The sequence below is a fragment of the Belonocnema kinseyi genome, chromosome 9 (genome assembly GCF_010883055.1).
Source record: "Belonocnema kinseyi isolate 2016_QV_RU_SX_M_011 chromosome 9, B_treatae_v1, whole genome shotgun sequence".
Classification (NCBI taxonomy): Eukaryota; Metazoa; Arthropoda; class Insecta; order Hymenoptera; family Cynipidae; genus Belonocnema; species Belonocnema kinseyi.
The window spans coordinates 55388964-55411370 of NC_046665.1; the positions used below are offsets into that span (position 1 = coordinate 55388964).

General features: G+C 34.4%; 1 protein-coding gene across 1 annotated transcript in view; it reads right to left on the bottom strand.

The window, feature by feature from the left end:
- Window positions 1–22407, bottom strand: part of LOC117180549 (collagen alpha-1(I) chain-like) — a 188524-nt gene that overhangs the window by 6144 nt on the left and 159973 nt on the right. The window contains exons 18-27 of the mRNA XM_033373045.1: window positions 19985–20232; window positions 19708–19906; window positions 15243–15442; window positions 15033–15132; window positions 14767–14952; window positions 5580–5872; window positions 5413–5500; window positions 2452–2622; window positions 2143–2328; window positions 1750–2042 (exon numbers count right to left, since the gene is read on the bottom strand). Of these exons, the coding sequence (XP_033228936.1) occupies window positions 1750–2042; window positions 2143–2328; window positions 2452–2622; window positions 5413–5500; window positions 5580–5872; window positions 14767–14952; window positions 15033–15132; window positions 15243–15442; window positions 19708–19906; window positions 19985–20232 (1964 nt within the window). The remainder of the gene's footprint in view (window positions 1–1749; window positions 2043–2142; window positions 2329–2451; window positions 2623–5412; window positions 5501–5579; window positions 5873–14766; window positions 14953–15032; window positions 15133–15242; window positions 15443–19707; window positions 19907–19984; window positions 20233–22407) is intronic.

A 22407-nucleotide genomic window follows, 5' to 3' on the forward strand; every position in this document is an offset into this window, starting at 1 on the left:
TTTTTTTCAAAAAATCGATGTTTTGGATACTGTTCTGGAGGTTTTCCACTACATGAATCACAAAACTAGAACTTTTTTCGACCATTGATCATAAAGTAAGACCTAGAACCTATGTATAGCGATATTCATGAACTCCATTATAATATTTTTAGCTTCTTTTAAGAAGTGCCTTAGAGTTTTAATGGGTTAATCAATGAACTAATGAACTAATGAACTTGAAGCTTCATTTCCATGATTCACATATTGATCAATTTCCTGAGAACAACGGGGACTTTAGTGAAGAGCAAGGAGAAAGGTTTCACCAAGACTTGAAGGAATTTGAACGCAGATTTCAAGGACGATGAGGTATAAATATTTTGGCAGATTACTGCTGGATGATAAAGAGAGAAACATCTTCAGAAAGAGGTCAAAAGCGTGTCAGAAATCCTTTACGCCGGTCATTTGTCGAGAAACGTGTGCGTAAGCGTGAAACACTTAAAAACTTTATTTAAAATATTTTTTTGGAAGACAAAAATAAAAATAGATATCGCCAATATCTATTATCCAACATCTTACTATCGTAGTTGCGAAGTATTAGCGAAAATTCTACAAACTCAATAGATTAACCCATTAAAACTCTAAGGCACTTCTTAAAAGAAGCTAAAAATATTATAATGGAGTTCATGAATATCGCTATACATAGGTTCTAAGTCTTACTTTATGATCAAGGGTCGAAAAAAGTTATAGTTTTATGATTCATGTAGTGGAAAACTCAAAAAAAAACCCACAGTAAAGTATTTTCAATGTTTATAAATCGGTTTAAAATCGTAAAACTTGATTTTAATGTCATTTTAATCAAATTTGAAGCAAATTTTCACTTTTCGCGATTTTCTGCCTTTTCATCGCCGTATGGTGGGTTGAAATTTTTGTAAAAAAAAATCAAAACATGGAATTCGATGTATTCTTTCCCGTAGAATTCGATTCTGAAGTCAAAAAAATAAAATTTTTCTTTATTTTTTTTTATTTAAAAAAAACCATGAAAAAACCGTAAAAAATGAGGTTTTTCGAGCTAAACCCCATAAAAAAGTAGCTGGACCCTACTTTTTTTATTGCAAATTCGGATTCAGCGTCGAAAAATACATAAGAATATATAGGTCTGGTCAATTGCACAGACACTTTTGTTTTTTTTTGTGGACCTGTGTTATTTTTCCTTGAAATATTAAATTGTATATTTTTCTTTGAGAATTCATCTTTTTTGGATTGCAAATTCATTGTTTTGGTTGAAAAGTCACTTAACTGTCTTCTACATTTTTTTTTCAAAATTCCATTACGTGGTTCAAAATTTATCTTTATAGGTGGAAAATTCAACTATTTTGATGAAAATTCAACTATTTGGTTGATAATTCAACTATTTGGTTAAAAAGTTAATTTTCTTTTTGAATTTTTTGTTGTTTAAAATTTGTTTCTTTTTTTAGTGAAATTTAATTGTTTTTATTTCAAATTAAAATCGGTTCCTTGCAAAGTCCACTAATTGGTTAAAACGTAAACTTTCTTTTTGAATTTTTTTTTGTTGCAGTCAATTGTGTTCTGCTGAATATTTAAATATTTGTATGAAAACGTATGTATTTTGTTCAAAATTTACATGCAAAATGAAACTATTTCCCCTGATTTACGTTAATCTTGGGATGTGAAGGCTAAAACTGTTCCAGATTTAACATTTGAAAAAGGATTCTACTGATTGGATAGACAACTTAATTCACTCTTTCTCACCATGAGAAAACTGTAGCCAGCCCAGAGTTCTTCCCAGCCACCAGGACACTGAGGGATTTCCATAGTTTGACTGTGAATCGCTATTAGTCTTGTAGGAGTTTCGCAAACTGAACACCTAGAAATGTATCTTCCAACTTCAGGAGCTGCGATTGGTGTCATCATCATCGGCATTGGTTCGGTAGAACTGAGCCAGTAACTGTAGTCATTTCTTTGTGCGTAGTCACAAACGTCGTTCAAGTTACAAACCGCGAACGGCATAGTGGAGAACTTTCGCAGACAACTACCAGCGTTACCTGGATTGAAAAAAAAGGATTCAGATCTTCAATACTAGACATTTGGCTAATTTGTCTTACTTATCTTGTCCTATATGTCTAAAGATATTGATATTCTTACCGAGGTCTTGAGCCCATGGTTGACCATTGCCCATGATATGCAGAAGTGAGAAACCGTCCCACATTTTTATAGTGTCTTTCGGACAGGTTGGAATCATTTCTGATTGTGAATGCCTTGCAAAGAAGAATCCTCTACTCTGAGGACCTCGAGGCCTTGGAGCCGGTTCTCCGACTTCTCCAGGAAACCCTATCGAAACGAATTATAATTGAGGAAGTTTTAATTTCACAAAGAATAATTGGTGCAGGTCTGCTTGGACGAAAGTCAAAACTATACAGTGGGAAATTATTAAAATATAGAAAGATTGATTACCTGATGGTCCAGTTCGACCTGTAGCTCCAGGAGGTCCAGGAAGTCCGTCAGGGCCATCTCTTCCCGGTAAACCAGTTATACCTGGAGGACCATCCATACCTCTTTCTCCCGTACGTCCTGGCAAACCATCTTCTCCTGCATCACCTTGCTCTCCCTTCCCTCCAGGATATCCTGGAACCATTTTTCAATTTAGTATTACTTTTTATCCATAAAGAACAAGACGAATTTTTTACAAAGCATTTTAGAGACCGTACTTAAGTTACGGAACAGTTCAAGGGGGAAATTCGTAAATGAAATAAATAACTCGCAGTAATTGTACAGGAATTTAATATGAATTTAACTTTACGCGGCAAAGATAGCTGGTGAGTGAAAAACAATTCTAGCCAACCGAAAATCAAAAAAATTAAAGGGAATTTTGTTGTTTGGAATAAATTTAAAGATTTACAAAAAAAAATCTTGCAAAAGTCAGGGAATTTCTATAAATTGAAATATTTGTCAAGCAGAATAAATTAGAAAAATATCGATTTTAATTTGAAATTGTTTTATTCCGTTTATAAAAGTTTTTTGGTTAAAAATGTTAAAAGTTTAAGATTCTGGCCTTTGATTATCATTAAGGGCCAGGGAAAATGAAAAATTTTATCAGGGAAAAATTAGAAAAGTTTTGAAATGAAGTGTTGGTGTATTAACTGCACATAAAAAATGTCACAGAAAAAACAAAAAAATTCATTTCGAAAAAAATGTAATTTAACAGGTTTAGACCGCGGACGCTTCAATTATATTTCTTTTTTCTGTAGTTGCTTCCTCCTGAAGATTATCTTATTAGTTATAAATTTTATTATTTGTTTGAAAATTCAACAATTTTCTTGAAAAATGATTCGTTTTGGTGGAAAATTCACCAATTTCGTAGAAAATTAACTTGTTCAAATTTAATACTTTGGTGCTAAAAAGTCAACTAAAACCTTTTTCGGATAAAACTTCAAGTACTTTTTAAGAAATTCAGCTTTTTAATTAAAAAATTCATCTATTTCAGTAGAAGTTGGATCTTTCTTAGATGGAAATTTAAATAATTGTCTAAAATTTGAGACTTTTGTTAAAAAGTCATAATTTTTTACGAAAAATTCAACTGTTTTGTTGAAAATTCAAGTATTATGGTAAAAAATTTACTTCTTATTTAACAATTATATTACTTATTTAAAAATTCAAACTAAAATCTTTTTTGGTGAAAATTGAACTAGTTTTTTTGAAAATTTGTCTTTGTAATTTAAAAAATCATTTTTTGAAGTAGAAATTTCATCTTTTATGGATAGAAATGAAACTGTTTATTTGGAAATTCAACTATTTTTTTGAAAATCTAAGCATTTCGTATGAAATTTACTTGTTTTTTAAAATTCATATTTTGTTGTTGAAAAGTCAATTGAGATCATTTTTGGACGAAAATTCCACTACTTTTTTTAAATTTCTCTTTTTAATAAAAAAATTCATCTACTTTAGTAGAAATTGCATCTTTCTTAGATATAAATTTAACTGATTGGTTAAAATTGAACAATTTTGTTAACGAGTCATTCTTTTTAGTTGAAAATTCAACTGTTTTCTGTTTGGTTGAAAATTAATTTTTTTAAGGGGAGTTTCTGGTCATAATTTTTCAAAAAATCGAAAATTTTTTTCTTCATATTTTGGTAGTAAATACCTCTAGAAATAGAATTTTAAAAGTTATGCAAGCCATGGAAGTCAGGATTGGACAGCAAGCAAAACTGTCCTTTAAACAAAACTTGTAAAATTTTTATCTCTTTTGGATAAAGATGCAACTAATTAGTTGAAAATTAACCTACTTTGTTTGAGGATTTAACTGCTTTTTTTGAAACTTTGTTTGAACCACTTTGTTCAGAAATAATGTTTTTTGTTGAAGGTAAACATTTTTAGTTGAAAATTCATCTCTGGTTGAAAATTCATCTCTGGTTGAAAATTGAACTATTTTTTTGAAAACTGATCCTCTTTTATTTCAAAAATTCAACTGTGTGGGTAAAAGTTAAACTATAGTGAAACTCTTCTATAGCTCCGATTTTGGGATTGACGGTGGGTGGGAACTAACTCATTATAGCCCGCTCCTCTTTTTTTCATTCACGCCTGAGTGGCAAACGCAGATCCCGCGCAACCCGCGCATCTCCTGTTACACATACCTGCGGCGCGGTGCCAATTCTCGGAAGGGTTATAGAAGGGAGGGCTATTGAAGAGTTACACTGCACTTAAACTTTTTTTTTGTTTAATGAAGGTTTAAAATGGAAATATTTTGTTTGAAATTAATTTTTTGCTGACATTTGATTTTGTCTGGCTGAAAATTCGATTTTTGTTAAAAAAATTCGTCTTTTGGTTGAAAGGTTTAAAATTTTCGGTGAACTTTTTTCTTCATGCAAAAAAAAAATATTTATTTGTTCAAAATTTGTCTTTTTTGGATGAAAAATCTTTTTTTAAAATGAAATTTCATCTTTCCTGTTTGAGATATCGACCATTACTTTATTTGTTGAGAATTCATATTCTTAGTTTGAAAATTCAATTAGTTTGTTGAGGATTTATAATTTTGTTGACAATGCAAGTATTTTGTTAAGAAGTCATCTTTTATGTTAAAAAAGTATTTATTTATTCAAAATAAATAAATAGATTTGCAAATTTTAAATTTACATATGAGATATCGTTTTAATCCGTATATAAAAGATAAACACTTAAAATTTAGATATAAAAAAAAACATACAAAAAACTTCCATTAGTTTCAACTCCCATATTTCAGTATTTTTGAAACCCATAAATTAAGTACAGTAAGAGGTGGAGGGGAAAGTGGAAATATTTGTTTACCGTCACTTCAGGCGGGAAGGGGGGAGGGGAGGTTAGGGAGTGCCTATAATTCCTTACTCAATTTAAGTACGGCCCCTTCAGAAAAGTTTTTAAGCTAAAAAAAAGACTATTTACCTGCTGCGCCTTCCAATCCATCATCTCCTGGTAATCCTGGTGTAGGTTCAGATGGGTATTTGATTATTCCTCGATTTCCTTTCAATCCCTGCAAAATTATAAAAGCAGAAATAATAGGCCTGTTGTTAAAACAGGAAAAGTAGGCTGAAACTTGGGAATTAATATACCTGAGGACCAGTAGGACCTGGTAGTCCGGCTATTCCAGGTTCTCCTTCATCACCTCTTTCACCCTTGACACCTGGACGTCCTGCTCTTCCGATTGATCCGGAATCTCCTCTAGAACCTTTGAGACCTAAACGACCATCTAATCCTGTCCAACCAGCATCTCCTCTTTCTCCTTTAGCACTCAAAGCACTAATTCCTGGCTCTCCTACGTAACCCTTCAATCCTACAAGTCCTGGGAATCCTGACATTCCTTTTCGGCCTTGCTCACCAGGGAATCCGACAAATCCTCTAGGTCCTATTATGTTAAAAATCATTGAAAGCATAAATAAAGAATTTAATTAAATTGACACTTCAATGTAAAAAAGCCCCTCTGCTTTTAAGTTGGGCCCTCGTTTTTATTACAGACGCGGAGCAAACATCAGATAGGTTAAGTAAATAATACTTTTGGTTTTATAGTACGTTATATAAAGTTATTAAAAAGACACTTGAATTTCTTTAAATTTTCGTAAATTTAAATTAAATTCCGTCGAATTCTTTTGAATTTTTTTATTATATGTACTCTTTTTTATTGTTTTGAACTGCTTAGAATGCTTTGAAAGCCTCAAAATCCTCTCGAATTCTTTCCACTTCCTTAAAATCGTCTGAAATCCTTCAAGTTTTCTAAATGATCTGCCTTTGTTCGAATTCGTTAGAATCTCCTAAATTATTTGCATCATTCTCAAGTCCTTGAGATCCCCTAAAATCTTGAAATTATCTGAATTCCTCGAATTTGTGTAATTCCAAGGACTTCAAAAAAATTCAAAGAAATTCAGAAGAATTGCAAGATTTCAGAGCTTTCCGAGTATTTATGAAATTCGGAGATCGTAGGCGATTTCAGGAATGTATTGAATTCAGGAAATGCAGACATACAGGAAATTTCAGTAATTTAGAAGATTCAAGGAGCTTAGCAGATTTAGAGCATTCAAGGAATTCAGAATATTCAAAAATTTAGGAGAATTTAAAGAATTCAGATATTTTTAGGAATTTTGAGATTTCGGGGAATGTCGCATATTTAAAGAATATAAGGGGTTTAAAGAATTTAAGATATTTCAAGCATTCAGAATTTTCAAAGATTGCAAAGAGCAAAAAGAATTCGCAGATTTTTAGGAATTCAAAGAGTTTTAAGGATATGAGAACGTTTAGGGAATTACAAGAAAATCAGGAATTTACAAATTAAGGTACTTTAGAGAATTCAGAAAATTTAGAGATCCTTAAGGAATTCAGAGAATTTATTGGATTTCTAAATCTTTAAGGAATTTTGGACAATAAAGGAACTCAGAAGTTTAAGGGAATTCAGAAAGAGTGTTTGAAGAGCGGTTGACCATTGTTTGTCGGCTGCTAGTGGCAGTTGCTGGGTTCTCTGTTTTCGGGTTTGCCACGGCCCTGTTTAATTAGTTTTCCGAGAACTTCGACAAATCAAAAATCCATTAGGGAAGGCTGGACTGATTCTGAAAAGAATTTTGATTCAACTTTGGACCGCCAACGTAGACCTTGACCTTCACTTGCCTCTTTGGGATCAGTAGTCCGGGAGTAGGGATAAACCAGGCGATTCCAAAGACGCCTTAGGTTTCTCGGCCAGTTCAGTGGCTCTGAATGCCTCGAATGAGTCAGTTCTCTCTGTGTGTTTTTACATACTTCCATTCAGGAAAGTTTTCAGTGAGCTCGTGGATTTCCATCTTTTGTGCTTGTCGATGTTGCGTTCATGTGTGTCGCTTCGAGTTACTTTTTGCTTCAATGTATCTTCGGTGCTTCGTGGCGGTTCCTTCCTGTGATAAAGCTCGACTTCTTGCCTGCCTTGTTTTGGATTCAATCAGCTTGTTGCTTCTGGTTGCTCCACGCTTCTGGTGGCTCCATGCAGTCGCTCACTGCAGAGCCACTAGAAGATGTCAAATTTGTGATAGACATCATCACACTCTTCTTCACCAAGCCGATCGAGATTCGAGCCAGAATTTTAATTTTACACCTCCATAAGAAGTAACCTCATCTCTCAGAGGAACTGAATTGAAGAATGTCAATCACACTCATCAAAACTTGGAGGCCTCCACAGAGGTTTTCTTGGCCACAGCTCAAGTCAAAGTAGTCAAAAGCCTCAATGAAACTATCCAAGTCAGAGCTCTGTTAGACCAGGGGTCAGAAGTATCTCTTGTCTCTAAAAAACTAGTGCAATGGCTTCGTATTCCGAGAAGTAACATAAGGATCTCTCTCCTTGGAATCGGAGATCAGCGACGCGTCAAAAGCAGGGGTGTCGCATACTTGAATATTCGACCACATTTTAATTCACAAATCCAGGTAGACGTGAGTGCCTACATTCTTCCAAAGGTGACCTCAAAGATTCCAGCTGCCCATACTCCTTGTACTGGATGGCCCCACCTCATGAGCTTATTGCTGGTTGATCCCCACTTCAACGAGCTAGGACAGATCGATATCCTACTTGGTGCAGATGATTACGGGCAACTGCTTCTTGAGGATCCTGTCAAAAAAGGGCCAGCTAATAGTCCAGTTGCTCAATTTACCAAATTGGGTTGGATTCTATCTGGTCCCTGCGATGTTTCACACACCATAAACCAAGTGCGCTCATTTCACTGCTCCATTGATCACGACTTAAACAAAGCGTTGGAACGATTCTAGCAACAAGTGGAAATGGCAACAAATTCTAATAAATCCTTGACGCCAGCCGATCAGCAGTGTGAAGATCATTATGTATCAACTCACAGTAGAAAACAGTCTGGTCGATACATTGTTCGATATCCTTTTTCAACATCAACGGAACAATTAGGAAATTCGGAACCAGTAGCAATACAGATGGTGAAATATCTTCAACGGAAATTCGAGAACGATCAGACCTTTTATCAAGCATACTCATCTTTCCTAAATGAGTACGAAAGCCTACAACATATGGTGAAAATTCGCGACGAAGAGACTGAGCCAGCTTCAGCATATAATCTATCTCATCATGGAGTAGTTCGTGACTCGAGCACAACCACCAAGTTACGAGTTGTTTTCAACGGCACACGGCGAGTTCCAAAAGGGATGTTGTTAAATGAGATCCTTCACACAGGTGCAAAGCTCCAAGTTGACCTTTTCGACGTCCTAATATGGTTTCGGAAATATAGGTACATATTTTCATCGGACATCGAAAAGATGTACAGGCAGATAAAGGTACACCGAGATGACTGCAAGTATCAATGTATTCTTTGGATGGAAGGTCAACAGATCACCACTTATCAACTTCCCATAGTCACGTATGGCCTTGCTTGGCCCCCTTTTTTGCTCTTAGGACACTCCACCAACTAACTGTCGATGAAGGAGATAAATTCCCGCTTGCAGTATATACTTTGAAAACAGGACGTTACGTTGATGACGTCTTTGGAGGTGTTGGCACCATGGATCAAGTGCAACAAGGTGCTTAAGAAGTTCATCAACTTTGCTTGGCGGGCGGCTTCCCATTAAAGAAATGGAGCAGCAATCATCCAGAAATATTAAAATACATTCCAACAGACGACTGCCTCAGTCACGATTTTTCGCCTTTTAACGATAACACGATTCAAGCGTTAGGACTGCTGTGGAATCCTTCATCAGACAGTTTTCTTTTCCATAGGCGATGCAGGCCAACTACAACAGTCACAAAAAGATCTGTGCTGTCAAAAATTGCCAAATTCTTTGACCCGCTTGGATTACTATCTCCAATCCTGATCTCATTTAAGATCTTCATGCAAGAACTGTGGATGCTTAAACTCGGTTGGGATGAGCAGTTAGCTATGTCCCAATCGCTCACTTGGCAAAATCTACTTAAGATGCTTGAGGACGTCGAAAGCCAGCAACTTTCGCGATGGATCAAAACTACGGCTCAAACTTCCATGGAATTACATGGATTTTGTGACGCGTCACAGCTCGCGATGGCGGCTACAATCTACATTAAAAGTATCTCTTATGAGAACGGATTGAATATCTCGCTGCTTTGCTCCAAAACCAAAGTCGCTCCGTTAAAACGCCTTACTATTCCCAGGTTGGAATTAACAGCTGCGATAATACTCACCAAACTTGTTGCATATTATCGTCGAATCTTGAATTTGCAAGAAGTCCCGTGCTATTTATACAGATTCCTCGATTGTTTATACGTGGCTTAATAGTCACCTATCTCGATGGAAGGATTTCGTTCACAATAGAGTTTGCCTTGTCCAGGAAACCCTTCCTGATGCTCAATGGAAGCAGGTTGCAGGCAAAACCAACCCGGCAGATTGTGGGAAGGTCCAATCTGGCTCTCAGAAGACGTTTCAAAATGGCCTCAATTCCTCAATTCTTTGAGGAAGAGCACCTGTTCGATCATTTATCCTTAAATGCGTTGTCTGTACCAGATATCGACGCTCTCAAGCTAAACAGACAATGGGCCAGCTTCCAGAGTGACTCCATCGCGAGCCTTTCTACACTCTGCAATTGATTATGCTGGCCCTTTTATCCTCAAGACATGGAAAGGTAGAGCTGCTCGCACCTACAAGTCCTGGCTTGCTTTATTCATCTGCTACTCAACGATAGCAATTCATCTAGAAATCGTAACGGATTACATAACTGATGCATTTCTTGTTGCATAGAAAAGGTTAACTTCAAGGCGGGGAATCTGTGCATCCTTAAACAGCGACTGTGGCACAAACTTCAAAGGTGCCGGTAAGGAGTTGAAGAATCTTTTCTTACAAAACTCCGAAGAACTGAAGCATCTCGCATCCTTGATTGCTACTGATGAAACAAAATAGGAATTCAATCCACCAGCAGCACCAGATTTTGGTGGGAAGTTTGAAGCTGCAGTAAAATCCATGAAGTACCACATCAAGCGAGTAGTTGGAGAGAAGACCTTAACCTAGGAAGAACTATCAACAGTACTAGCACAAATAGAAGCGATCTTGATTTCAAGGCCCCTTTGTCCTCTGACTGAGGACCCAGACGACTTGAGTGTCTTAACTCTAGAACATTTTCTCATTGGACAACCTTTGACTCTCGTCTCAGAACCCAATTTGGAAAAAATCAAAATCAACCGGTTATGAACAGAACCTCCCATGAAAGAAGGTACAATATGTTCGTCGTCGATGAGAGATATCCCCCAGGAGAGTGGCCATTGGTTCGAGTACATCCGTACTCGAGTACATCCGGGGCCAGATAACATCGTTCGAGTAGTAACTGTCAAGACAGCGTCCTCAACTATCGTTAGGCCAATTATCAAATTATGTCCACTTGACATTACATCTACTTCTGGAGCTGATTCGTCTCTGGCAGAGGCGAAGGCGGGCGGCAATGTTTGAAGAGCGGTTGACCATTGTTTGTCGGCTGGCAGTGGCAGTTGCTAAGCTCACTGTGTTCGGGTTTGCCACGGCCCTGTTTAATTACTTTTCCGAGAACTTCGACAAATCAAAAATCCATTAGGGATTTGGTATAGGCCTCTTTGGGACCGGTAGTCCGAGCGAAGGGATAAACCAAGCGATTCCAAAAACGCCTTGGGTTTCTCGGCCGGTTCAGTGGCTCTGAATGCCTCGAATTAGTCAGTTCTCTCTGTGTGTTCTTTATATACTTCCATTCAGGAAAGTGTTCAGTGAGCTCGTGGGTTTTCATCTTTTGTGCTTGCCAATGTTGTGTTCCTGTTTGTCGCTTCGAGTTACTTTTTGCTTCAACGTAGCTTCGGTGCTTCGTGGCGGTTCCTTCCTATGATGAAGCTCGACTTCCTGCCTGCTTTGTTTTAGATTCATTCAGCTTGTTGCTTTTGGTTGCACTCGGGGATGATACTGGAATTTGCCGATTCATCGATACCTAGTGACGTGCGGTGCCACACTTCCTAGTATCTCAAAATTCTTAGTTCATGGTCAATACCATCACTCACTTTATTTCTTTTCTTAAGCTTTAAACGCAACATTCATTTCCTTTTGCTATGCCTATTAAAGAGTTATCAAAGTTTACCTCAAAGTTTACCGCAAAGATTACCGCAAACTTTACCGCAAGGTTTACTGCAAAGTTTATCGCAAAGTTTACCGCAAAGTTTACGGCAATGTTTACCGCAAAATCAATATAATTTAAGTTATTATATTATAACCATTACATACAATGAAAAAAGCTACGATTGAACGTTCAGAACACTTGGCTTTCTCGCTCACATCAATGAACGGAGCAAACTTATGTATTATAAAGAAATAAAAACAATTTACAACTTGGACAATCGTTTTCTTTCAGTTAATGACCTGATCCACTCCCATTTCTCGGGGTATTTATCTTTTTAATCAAAGAGTTTCAGGAATGTTCTATATATTCAGGGATACCAGAGCATCAATGGAATTAAACGAATTTAAAAAATTCAAAAAAAATCAAGGAATTTGAGTTATTCAGGACATTAAGAATATTTAAGAAATGCGAGGAATTTAGTGAGAGCAGGATATTCTGGGAATTAAAGGTTTTTAGAGAATTACAGAGATTTCAGAATATTTATTAACTGAATAGCTTAAGTGAATTAAAGGTATTCAGATATTTTTAGGAACTTAGAAAAGTCGGGGGACTCCGAATATTCAAGCAATTCAAGGAATTCGGGAAATTCACGGAATTCAAGGTACTCAGGAAATTCAGAACATTCAACTCATTCAGGGAATTCAGAATATTTAGCGATTTCAGATAATTCAAGGAATTGTGAGGTTTTTAAGAATTCATTCAACTTTGAATTCACAAACAATTCTGGAAATCCAGAGTATTCAAGGAATTCAAGATATTCTATGAATTAAACATTTTCAGAGAAATACTGACACATTTGGGCTTTTAGAGAATTCACGGAATTCAGGGAATTGTCAATAATACAAATATTTAAGAATTCATTGAATTTGAATATTCGAAGATTATAGGGTATTTAGATAATTTGAGGGATTTTGGGCAATTTCAAAACTTCAGAGAATTTAAGGAATTTAAGGAATTGAGAATATCAATAAATTGAGAAATATTTAGGAATTTAGGAAATTTCGTTGTTCAAGGAATTAAGAGATTTGTAGAAATTGAGAAATTTTTAGAAATTCAGAAAATTTCAGATAATTCAATCAAGTTTGAGGATTTGAGAACTCACGGAAATTTAAATTTTCAACAAATTCAGGGCAGATATTCAAGATATTCTAGAAATGCAAGGATTTTAAAGAATTACTGAAATACAGAGCATTTAGGGAATTCAAGGTATTTAGTGAATTCTCAATAATCTGAATATTCAAGAATTCACTGAATTCGGAATATTCAAGAAATTCCAGTATTTCAGGGTACTCAGATAATTTGAGGGATTTGTAAAAATTTCATAAATTCAGAGAATTTAAGAAATTTAAGGAATTCAGAATATTCGAGCAATTCACAGATTTTAAGGAATGTAGAAAATCCATGGATTTCCGTTCTTTAAGGAATTTAGAAATTCTGAGAATTTTAGGAATTTCAGATAACTCAATCAATTCTAAGCTGTTAAAAAATGTATGGAATTTTCAACAAATTTAGGGACTACAAAGTATTCGATGAATTTAAGGTATTCTAGGGATTCACGGATTTTAAAGAATTACTGAGACTATAGAGCATTTTAGGGAACTCAGTAAGTTTTCAATGATCTGAATATTCAAGAATTTCAGAGAATACAGATTTTTTCAAGAACTCTGAGCATTAAGAATTCAGAAAATTGAAGAATTCAGTGAATTCAGAATATTTAAGAAATCCAGCGAATTCCGTAGATTTAAGGGATTCCCAGTGGGCACAAAGTTTGGCGACGTCTTTACGACATCGCTACGATATCTTTACGACAACCTTACGACATCCTATGTCCAAGCCGTTAAGGTGTCTTTACGATGTCGTAACTAAGTCGTATGATCTGAAGATGTCTTTACGATAGAGCAGAGACACCGAAACGACATGGACATAGGACGTCGTAAAGTTGTCGTGAAGATGTCGTAACGATGTCGTAAAGACGTCGCCATATTTTGTGCCCACTGGGTTCAGTGAATTCAGAATATTCAAGGTATTTAAGCATTTCAGGGTATTCAGATAATTTGAAGGATTCTTGGGAATTTCAGAAAATCAGAGAATTTTAGGAATTTTAGGAATTCAAAATAGTCAAGCAAATTAGAGATTTTAAGGAATTTAGAAGGACCCAAGTGGGGAACCTTACATAACGGCTTCGTGAGGTTCTTCGCTTGGGGTGATAGCTAGAGAGATTGATCAGCAACCTGGGTCGGAGCAGTGTTGCGGAACGAACGTGTTATTTACATAAATAGCACGACAATTCTGGATCAATCTGAAAAATCTCTATCCCATCCACACACTACTCCTTTCCCCTGCCGAGTGAGTCACGCCTACCCCGAAAGGGAAATGGCTTAATGGTGTAATAATAATAATAATAATACAACATTCAAGGAATTCATAGATTTCCAGAGAGTTTTAGAAATTGAGAGAATTTTAGGCATTTGAGATAACTCAATAAATACTAAGGTGTTCAAGAATTTATCAAATTCTGAATTTTCAACCAATTTAGGGAATCCAAAGTATTCCAGGAATTCAAGGTTTTTAAAGAATTACTGAGACGATAGAGAATCCAGGTAATTCAGTGAATTATCAATAATTCGACTATTCAATACTTTCAGAGAATACAGAGATTTTTTTAACAATTCAGAGAATTTTTAAAATTGAAGAATTCAGAAAATTGAATAATTCAGTGCTTTCCGGCTATTTAAGAAATTCAGTGAATTCCGTATATTTAAGGAGTTCAATGAACTCAGGGAATATAAGGAATTCAGCATATTGAAAGAATTCAGATATTTCTAGGAATTGAGAATCTCAGGAAATTTAGAGTTTTTCCGCGGAATCAAGCAAATTCGAGGAATTCTAAATATTCAAGGAATTCAGAAATTTTCAAGAATTCATAGAATTTCAGAGATTTCAGAGCATTTAGGGAATGTAAGGAATTCAGGGAATTGAACAAATTCAAGAAGTTAAGAAAATTCAATAAATTCAGGAAACCTTAGGATTTTAAATTGTTCCAAGAATTCAGAAGAATTGAGAAAAATACAAAGAACTCGAAAAACTAAACAAAAAATGTATGGAATGAAATAATAATTAAAAATAATTAAAAATAATACACACTTGCGCCTAATATGATTTGGAACTGACCTATATCTCCTTTGATTCCCTTAGGTCCTACTATCACACCGCCTTCATCTCCTTCAATTCCTTTGGGACCATTTTGTCCGTATTCTCCAGGAGCTCCTTTTTGTCCAGGTACTCCATGAATTCCTGGTCGTCCATCTAATCCATCTCTACCTGGTTCACCAGGTTCGGCAAACTGTCCAGATAATCCTAGTGAGATAGATTAATAATGTTATTCTAGAGATAAGATTTAAAAAAAAAAACATACTTTATTGTAAGATTGATTTTACCTGGAAGTCCTGGTAGTCCTTGATCACCTGGTAGACCTGGAAATCCCTCAATTCCTGGAAAGCCGTCTGCTCCACGGAATCCCATATCTCCCATCATTCCCTGCGATTAATCATAAATAAATACAATTTAGAAAGCCCATATTGTCATGGAAATTAAAAGGTTTGATTAGTTTTAAAATAAAATTTAAGTCTTAAAAATCCATCAAGTACCCTCATTCCAGTGCGTCCAACATAACCAGTTTCTCCTCGTTCTCCTTTCCTTCCAGGGAATCCATGTATTCCAGGGTTACCGAAATCACCTTTTGTTGCCTCGACGTATGGTGTTATTCCGGCCTCACCAAGTTGTCCTTTAGGACCTTGAGGTCCTTGAAGTCCTGGATATCCTTGTTCACCAATATCACCAGGCATCCCTGTATCAAACGAAGAGTTCATCAACTATTTTTTCATAATATTAAAAAAACTGCCCACATCGCGGACACATGCTCATCGCGCGCGACTCGCTTCGCTCGCAAGTTTGAGCATCACGTATCTCGTGCTTCGCAGTCGAGTTTATCCCTGAAATTGTATATCATTTCCACAAATTTATATTATTATCATTTATAACTTGCATTGGTGTTAAAACAGACGTAGTTTCATTGTCCCGTTTAAAAAAATATGCGCAGTCTTTTAAAAAAATTTGGTTATTAAACATTTTATTGCAACTTTTGTCGTTTTTCCATAAACTGAATTTGCTCGTTTCTAATGTTTTTTACTGTACACATACGGTCTACTGAGCAGCCTTGCCGTTTTTTAGCTTCTAAATTATATATATATATTTTTTGGTTGTAATGCATTTATATATTTGAGAATCTTTTAAATACTGTGAAATTGTTGAATGAAAAAATGTAATTTTTGCATTTTCTATTATTTTGTGTGGTGCCAACATTTGAATTTTAGATTTTTTAAGAAAATCCAAAGTGTGTGATCATAATCTTGTAGGGAATTTAGAAATCAAATTTTTCTTCTCTTGACTTTTTGCATATCGTCCGTTATTTGGCTTAAAAGGGTTCGTTTTCATGTGTTTTTCGGAATTTTGTAAATGCTGTAATTCTGGTAATTTTTGGTTTTATGAAAAAATTCATCAGGATACATTGTTCAACTTTTTAAATACTATAAAAATTCGTACAGAAACGTTTTGAATTTTGAAAAAAGTGGTCTCAAAAATATTCGAAATGGGCTCACTTCTTGAATTTTTATCCAAAATGGCTGGTTAACGAACTTGACCTTTAGTTTAGAACACTAAAAGAGTGCACCAAAGGCCAATCTAATAGATTTTCTTTTTCAAAAGTTATCGTGCTCACAGACAGGCAGACATAAAGACAGACAGGCACATTAGTAAAAACCTGTTTTTCATTTATTTGCCATTAATAAGTTTTTGATAGTTCTCTTCTTGGTTTTAATCGTATAAAAATAGCATTGAAAACATAAAAATTAAATTTTTTGAAATCACACACACACGAGACAAAAAAGAAATTAAAAGACAAAAGATGTGATGAGAATGTGCCCATGCAGCTAGCAGATTTTTTTTACTGTTAATGATGTTTTTCATGATTTAAGACAAAACTACGCACCCTATCAAAAAGTGGTTGATAACAAATTTGTAGATCTTTTTCAAATGCACAATTTATGTCGATTCGCCTTTTACCGTATTTTGCATTGTTTGGCCGAAAAATGTCATTGTAGGAATTTTCATTATTTTGTATGCTGTCAAAATTTGAACTTTAGATTTTTCAGCAAAATTCAAAAAGTTGTTATGATAATCTTATAGGGCATTTAAAAATGTGGTTTCGAAAATATACATAATGTGCCCACTTTTTGAATTTTTATGCAAAATGGCTGGCTAACGAACTTGATCCTTAGTTTTAGGATACTAAACAAATGTACCAAACGTCAATCTAATAGATTAATTATTTTTAAAGCTATTCTGGAAACAGACAGACAGACATACAGAAATACAGGCATACATATATTCAGACAGACAAATTCGTAAAAACCTGTTTTTCGAATTCAAGGGGTCTCAAAACGTGAACATTTGACAAAAACTGGGGGGGGGTCACGTTTTACGCAAATCTAATACCTTTTCTGATAAAAATGTGAAAATTATTCTTTAGTTTCCTTAATATTTCATTTTTGCAGACTTCATACTCTTTTACCTCTCTCCTTCTTTTCTCTTTTTTAAGAGAATTTCTGCTTAGTCCCGGTTTTTAAGAAAACTTTTCTTTTTCTTGTTTTTTTTTGCATTAATGCAACCTGAATTAATGGAACTCAATCGAAAAATCCAACTCTTTTTCTCTAAAAGTTAATTCTTTTCGGTTAAGTAGTCTACTATTATATCTTTGGTTCATAGTTAATTTATTTTGGTTAAAAATGCTATTACTTGTTTGAAAATTTGATTATTTTGTTGAAAATGTAACTATTTTGTTGAAAATTCAACTATTTTATTGAAGTTGAATCTTTTTCGATGAAAAAATTCATATTTTTTGTTCGAAAACTCAAATAATTGGTTGTACCTTCGAACTCTTGTATTAAATATTCATATTTTCTAAGGATATTTTAAAAGTTAAATTTTGCGGTTTGAAAATTAAGCTGCGTTCTAAAATATTTGTCTTTTTGGATTTGACAATTTTTCAAATCGTGTTATTGTACTCATAGTTTTTTTTTATGAAATGTATGCTCTTATAATTTTGGTTCATAATTAATTTCAAGTGGTTACAAATTCCATTATTTTGGTATAAACTTTATTCCATTTACTCAAAAATTGATCACCTTTATTGAATCATTATATCTAATTTAAAAAATTGCTTTGTTTTGGGTTGAATCCAACTGTTTTTTAATAAAAATAAAACTATTTTTGGTTTTAGTATTAAATATTTTGTTTTAAACTCAACTGTTCTGTTGAAAATTGAACTACTTCGTTAAATTTCGTGTATGAAGATTCATTTCTTTGGTTGATGATTTTTGTTTCTGTTGAAAATTCATCTATTTTTCTAGAAATTTTATCGTTTTTTGTCAAAATGGAACTGTTTATATAAAAATGAATCTATTTTGTTTGAGGAATCAAAATTTTTCTTCAAAATTCTTCGTTTTTAGTTGAAAATTAACATTAATGTAGATAATTCATATTTTCTGGTGACAATTGAACTGTTTTGTAGAAAATTTATCTTTTTCAGTTAAATATTCCATTATTGTGTTAGAAAATTTAATTATTTGGTTTAAAATTAGTTTTTTGTTGTTTAAAATTAGTATTTTTGGTTGAATTCAACCTTTTCTATTTACAATTTTATACTTTTGTCTTTAAATCAACTATTATATTTTACGTTGTAAATTCATCTTTTTGGATTAAAAATTATGTTCTTCTTATTTGGTAGAAGTCTTACAAAAAACTTGTATTTTGGCTTAAAAAAAACTACTGGTTTGAAGCTTAATTTTGTTAAAAGTTAATAATTTTTGGTTACAAATTTCACTATTTGTTAAAAAATTTAATTATTTTATTGTAAAGCAATCTTGTTTGGTCAAAAATTCAAATTTTTTGTTGAATATTGATTTGTGTTTGAGAGAAACTTCTTCGTTTTAGAAATTTCAACTCTTTTTTGAAAAATTTATCTCCTTTGGTTGGAAATGCAACTGTGTTTGCTAAAAATTTAACTACTTTCGAATAAAATCATTTTTTTGTTTGAAGATTCTTCTTTTTGCTTAATAATTTAATTATTTTTTTGAAAATTTTTTTATGGTTGAAAATTCATCTCTTGTTATAGAAATTTAATCTTTTTTGTTAAAAAATGCATATCTCTGAATACGCATTAATCAGTTTTGGTTGGGGATTCAACTATTTTGTTAAACATTTCGTATTTTCTGGTTAAAAACTAAATTTGTAGTTGAAAATACATATTTACTGGTAAAAAATCTAACTATTTTGCTAAAAATTGAACTATTTTGTGAAAAATTCTTTTTTCTTTTGTTAAAAATTAATTTTGCCAACTTAAAATGCAACCGTCTCTGAATTATTTTGTATTTTGTTAAAAATTTGCTTTTGTTTGGTTTAATTTTAATATTTTTGATTTAAAATCAAAACCCCTTTCTGTTAAAATAATAACTATTATATTTTTCGTTGAAAATTCATCTTTTTGAACTGAAAATGTTTCTTTTTTTTCTTTAGATAAGTGATTCTTTTTATTTTAAAAGGAACTATTTTATAAATTTAACTCTTTTGAGAATAATTCGTTCTTTTGACATGAAAATTCCACTATTTGGGTAAAAATTCAACTGTCTTTGGTTGAAGTTTAATCTTTATTTAATTTATTTAATTATTTCGACTTTGTCAGTTATAAATTCAACTATATTATTAAAAATATATCTATTTTGCTTAAAGGGCTAATTATTTAATTAGAAATTAATTATTTGTGCTGATAATTCTAGTATTTGATTAAAAATTCAACTACATTGTCGAAAATGCAATATATGTAGACTTGAAATCTTAGAAATTTAAAGCGTTTTATGTAGAATTTAATATGATATCTACCTTGGTTTCATTTTCAGGAATTTATTTTCCTATTTATCTTAAAAGATCACCTTATTTCCCCTGCTTTAAGATCAGTTTAGACTATTAAGTTTATTTAAGTATTAACAAAAAATTTACCTGGATGTCCCATTTGACCAGGATCTCCACCTAAGCCTGGCTTTCCTTTTGGACCTTCAATACCAGCTATTCCCATTAAACCCCTTTCTCCTTTAACACCAGTTCTTCCATGTGATCCACGCCAGCCTGGTCTACCTTTCATTCCGTCGTCTCCTCGTTCTCCCTTTGGACCATCAGCACCCATGTCTCCTATTTCTCCCTAAAATATTAAGGATAACAATATAAATCATTCAAATAATATAATTAATATTTATATTATTTCTTCAAAGAAGCTTACTTTAAGGCCATAGCGTCCATTGAATCCGTCAAATCCAGGTTCTCCCCTTTCTCCCTTCACCCCATCAAAACCGTCCTTTGCGATTCCAGGTTCTCCCGGAAGACCTGGACGACCGTCAATTCCTGGACGACCGGGAGCTCCCGTTTCTCCCATATATCCAGATTCTCCCTTGTCTCCTTGAGGACCACTGAATGCATTTTCTCCTCGCTCTCCATCTATTCCATCGCGACCAAGGTCACCGATGACACCTGTTAAAGATTTAAATAAGTCAAGTATAAGTCTTCATATAAGTCTTTTCAAGGTTTAGTATTAATTTCTCATATCCCTCTGGACCAGTTCTATACCGCGGTACTTTGCTTATTCTACAAGACTCTTTCCTTTTTACAAGGGACTCACAAATCCGTCGAACCTTCCTATCCCACGGAAGGTTTCCTATTTCTTGGAAAGAAAAAAGAGAGAGTGGGTACTAAGGGTTGTTCTTGATTATGACCAAGGGTTCTTAATGTCCGTCGATAGAAAGTTGTCTTGATTTTTGCTAATAGTTGTTATTGTACATTGCTAAGAGATTTTATTAGCCGTTTCTAAAGGGTTTTTATTGATCGTTGCTAGGTAGTTTTGTTCATCGTTGATAAGTGCTTTTTTTTACCACTGTTAATGGTTATTATTAACCCTTACTAGATGATGTTATAGATCATTTCTAGGGATCTCTTTTGGCCGTTGCTTAGGGTTTTTATTGTCCGTTACTAGAGAGTTGTTATTAACCGTTGCTAGATAATATCATAAACCGCAACTAACCATTGCTAGAGGATGTTAGTTGCTACTTCTAAGGGTTGTTTTTAACTTTTACTCAGGAATTTTATTGGCCGTTGCTAAAGGATATTATTGTCCACTGTTGGCGTTATTATTGCCCGTTGCTAGAGTGTGTTATTAGTCGTTTCAAAGGATTGTTATTGACTTTCACTAAAGGTTTTTATTATTCTGCAGAACTATGGGTGCGTGTTCGCAGTGTGGTGTAGTTGTATCCAGAGGGAGATCTGAAGTTCTCGCTTGTGTTAAGTGTGGCAATCTGGTGCATTTGGCCTGTGATAATTTCGGAATTTTGCGAAAACCCTTTGAAAAACTCAAAAAAGGTCAAATGGACTATGTTTTCAAGGAATGTTCTCCATTGACCACTAGTGACACCTCTATGGTAGTTTCTGGCAACGCAAGTGTGAACCGTAAGTCCACTGCTCTACAGGATGTTGATGGTGCAGGTATTGTACCCCCTACTCCCCCCTCCGTCACTGCCACAGAAAATGTTGATACCCTACACCCGGGACTCGCTGAACTCTTGCGTAAAGTGGTCTCTGACGGCCAAAGCAAAGCGCTTGCGCAGTCACGTGAGATTCGGGCAAAATTTAGCGAATTTGAAACAACACAGTTACAATTCAATGACCAACTTAATTCCACCCTTTCGGGAATTAAGAATGAATTAATTAATAACACCAGCGTATCGACTCGTTGGAATTCAGCTCGGAAGTGCAAAATGAGGAGATTGAACTTGTCAAGAAGGAAGCGAATAATTTGAAAGCCAAAGTGGTAACTTTCGAGCATGAGCTCAATGTCAACGAACAATCGGCTCTGAATACGACGCTGGAAACTCATGGCCAACCCATGAAGCCGACTGAAGACCTCATGGCCTCCTTGGAATCTCTCGGCAGGGTTCTTGACGTAAATATTCGTAAGGATGACGTTGTGAAACTGTATCGAACCATGAAAGCACCTTCAATGACTCCTTTCGTCCCCCGATCATTGTAGCCATATTCGGTAGACAATATCTACGGTACGAACTTATTGCAAGACCTAAGGTGAAGAGAGACTTCTCTACCTTGAATGTGGGATGTACTGGCAACGAAAAGCATTTTATTTGCCTTCGTGGGGCATTAAAACCACTGAATAGGAAGATTTATGCTATTGCTCGCGGTCTTTGGAGAGAAATAAAGATCAAATACTTGTGGATTGCTGGCGGAAAAATTTTCTGCCGTAAGGCGAATGGCTCACCCAGGATACATCTGTCTCACATTCAATCTGTTGAAGGGCTACAATAGCAACTACTCTTCAAATCAATTATGTATTTGATTTTTTTGTTTCGATCATTAGCAGTACTTTATTGTTTATGATACTGCTACATAGGTAAATATCTATCATATTTTATATATTGCTGCATGCTGGCCATTCTACATACTGTAACTACTGTTGGTTAATATCGACAATTTTGTATTTTTTACTGCGCTGATTCAACCCTGCTTATTTATGTTCTAACTTCAACTTCTAAATGTGCTTTAATCCCTATTTTCAATTGTAATCATGTAAACGGGATCGTTTTGGTTATTACTCTTTGTTACTATAGCTTAACGGAATTGTTTTTTCAACTTATTTACGTA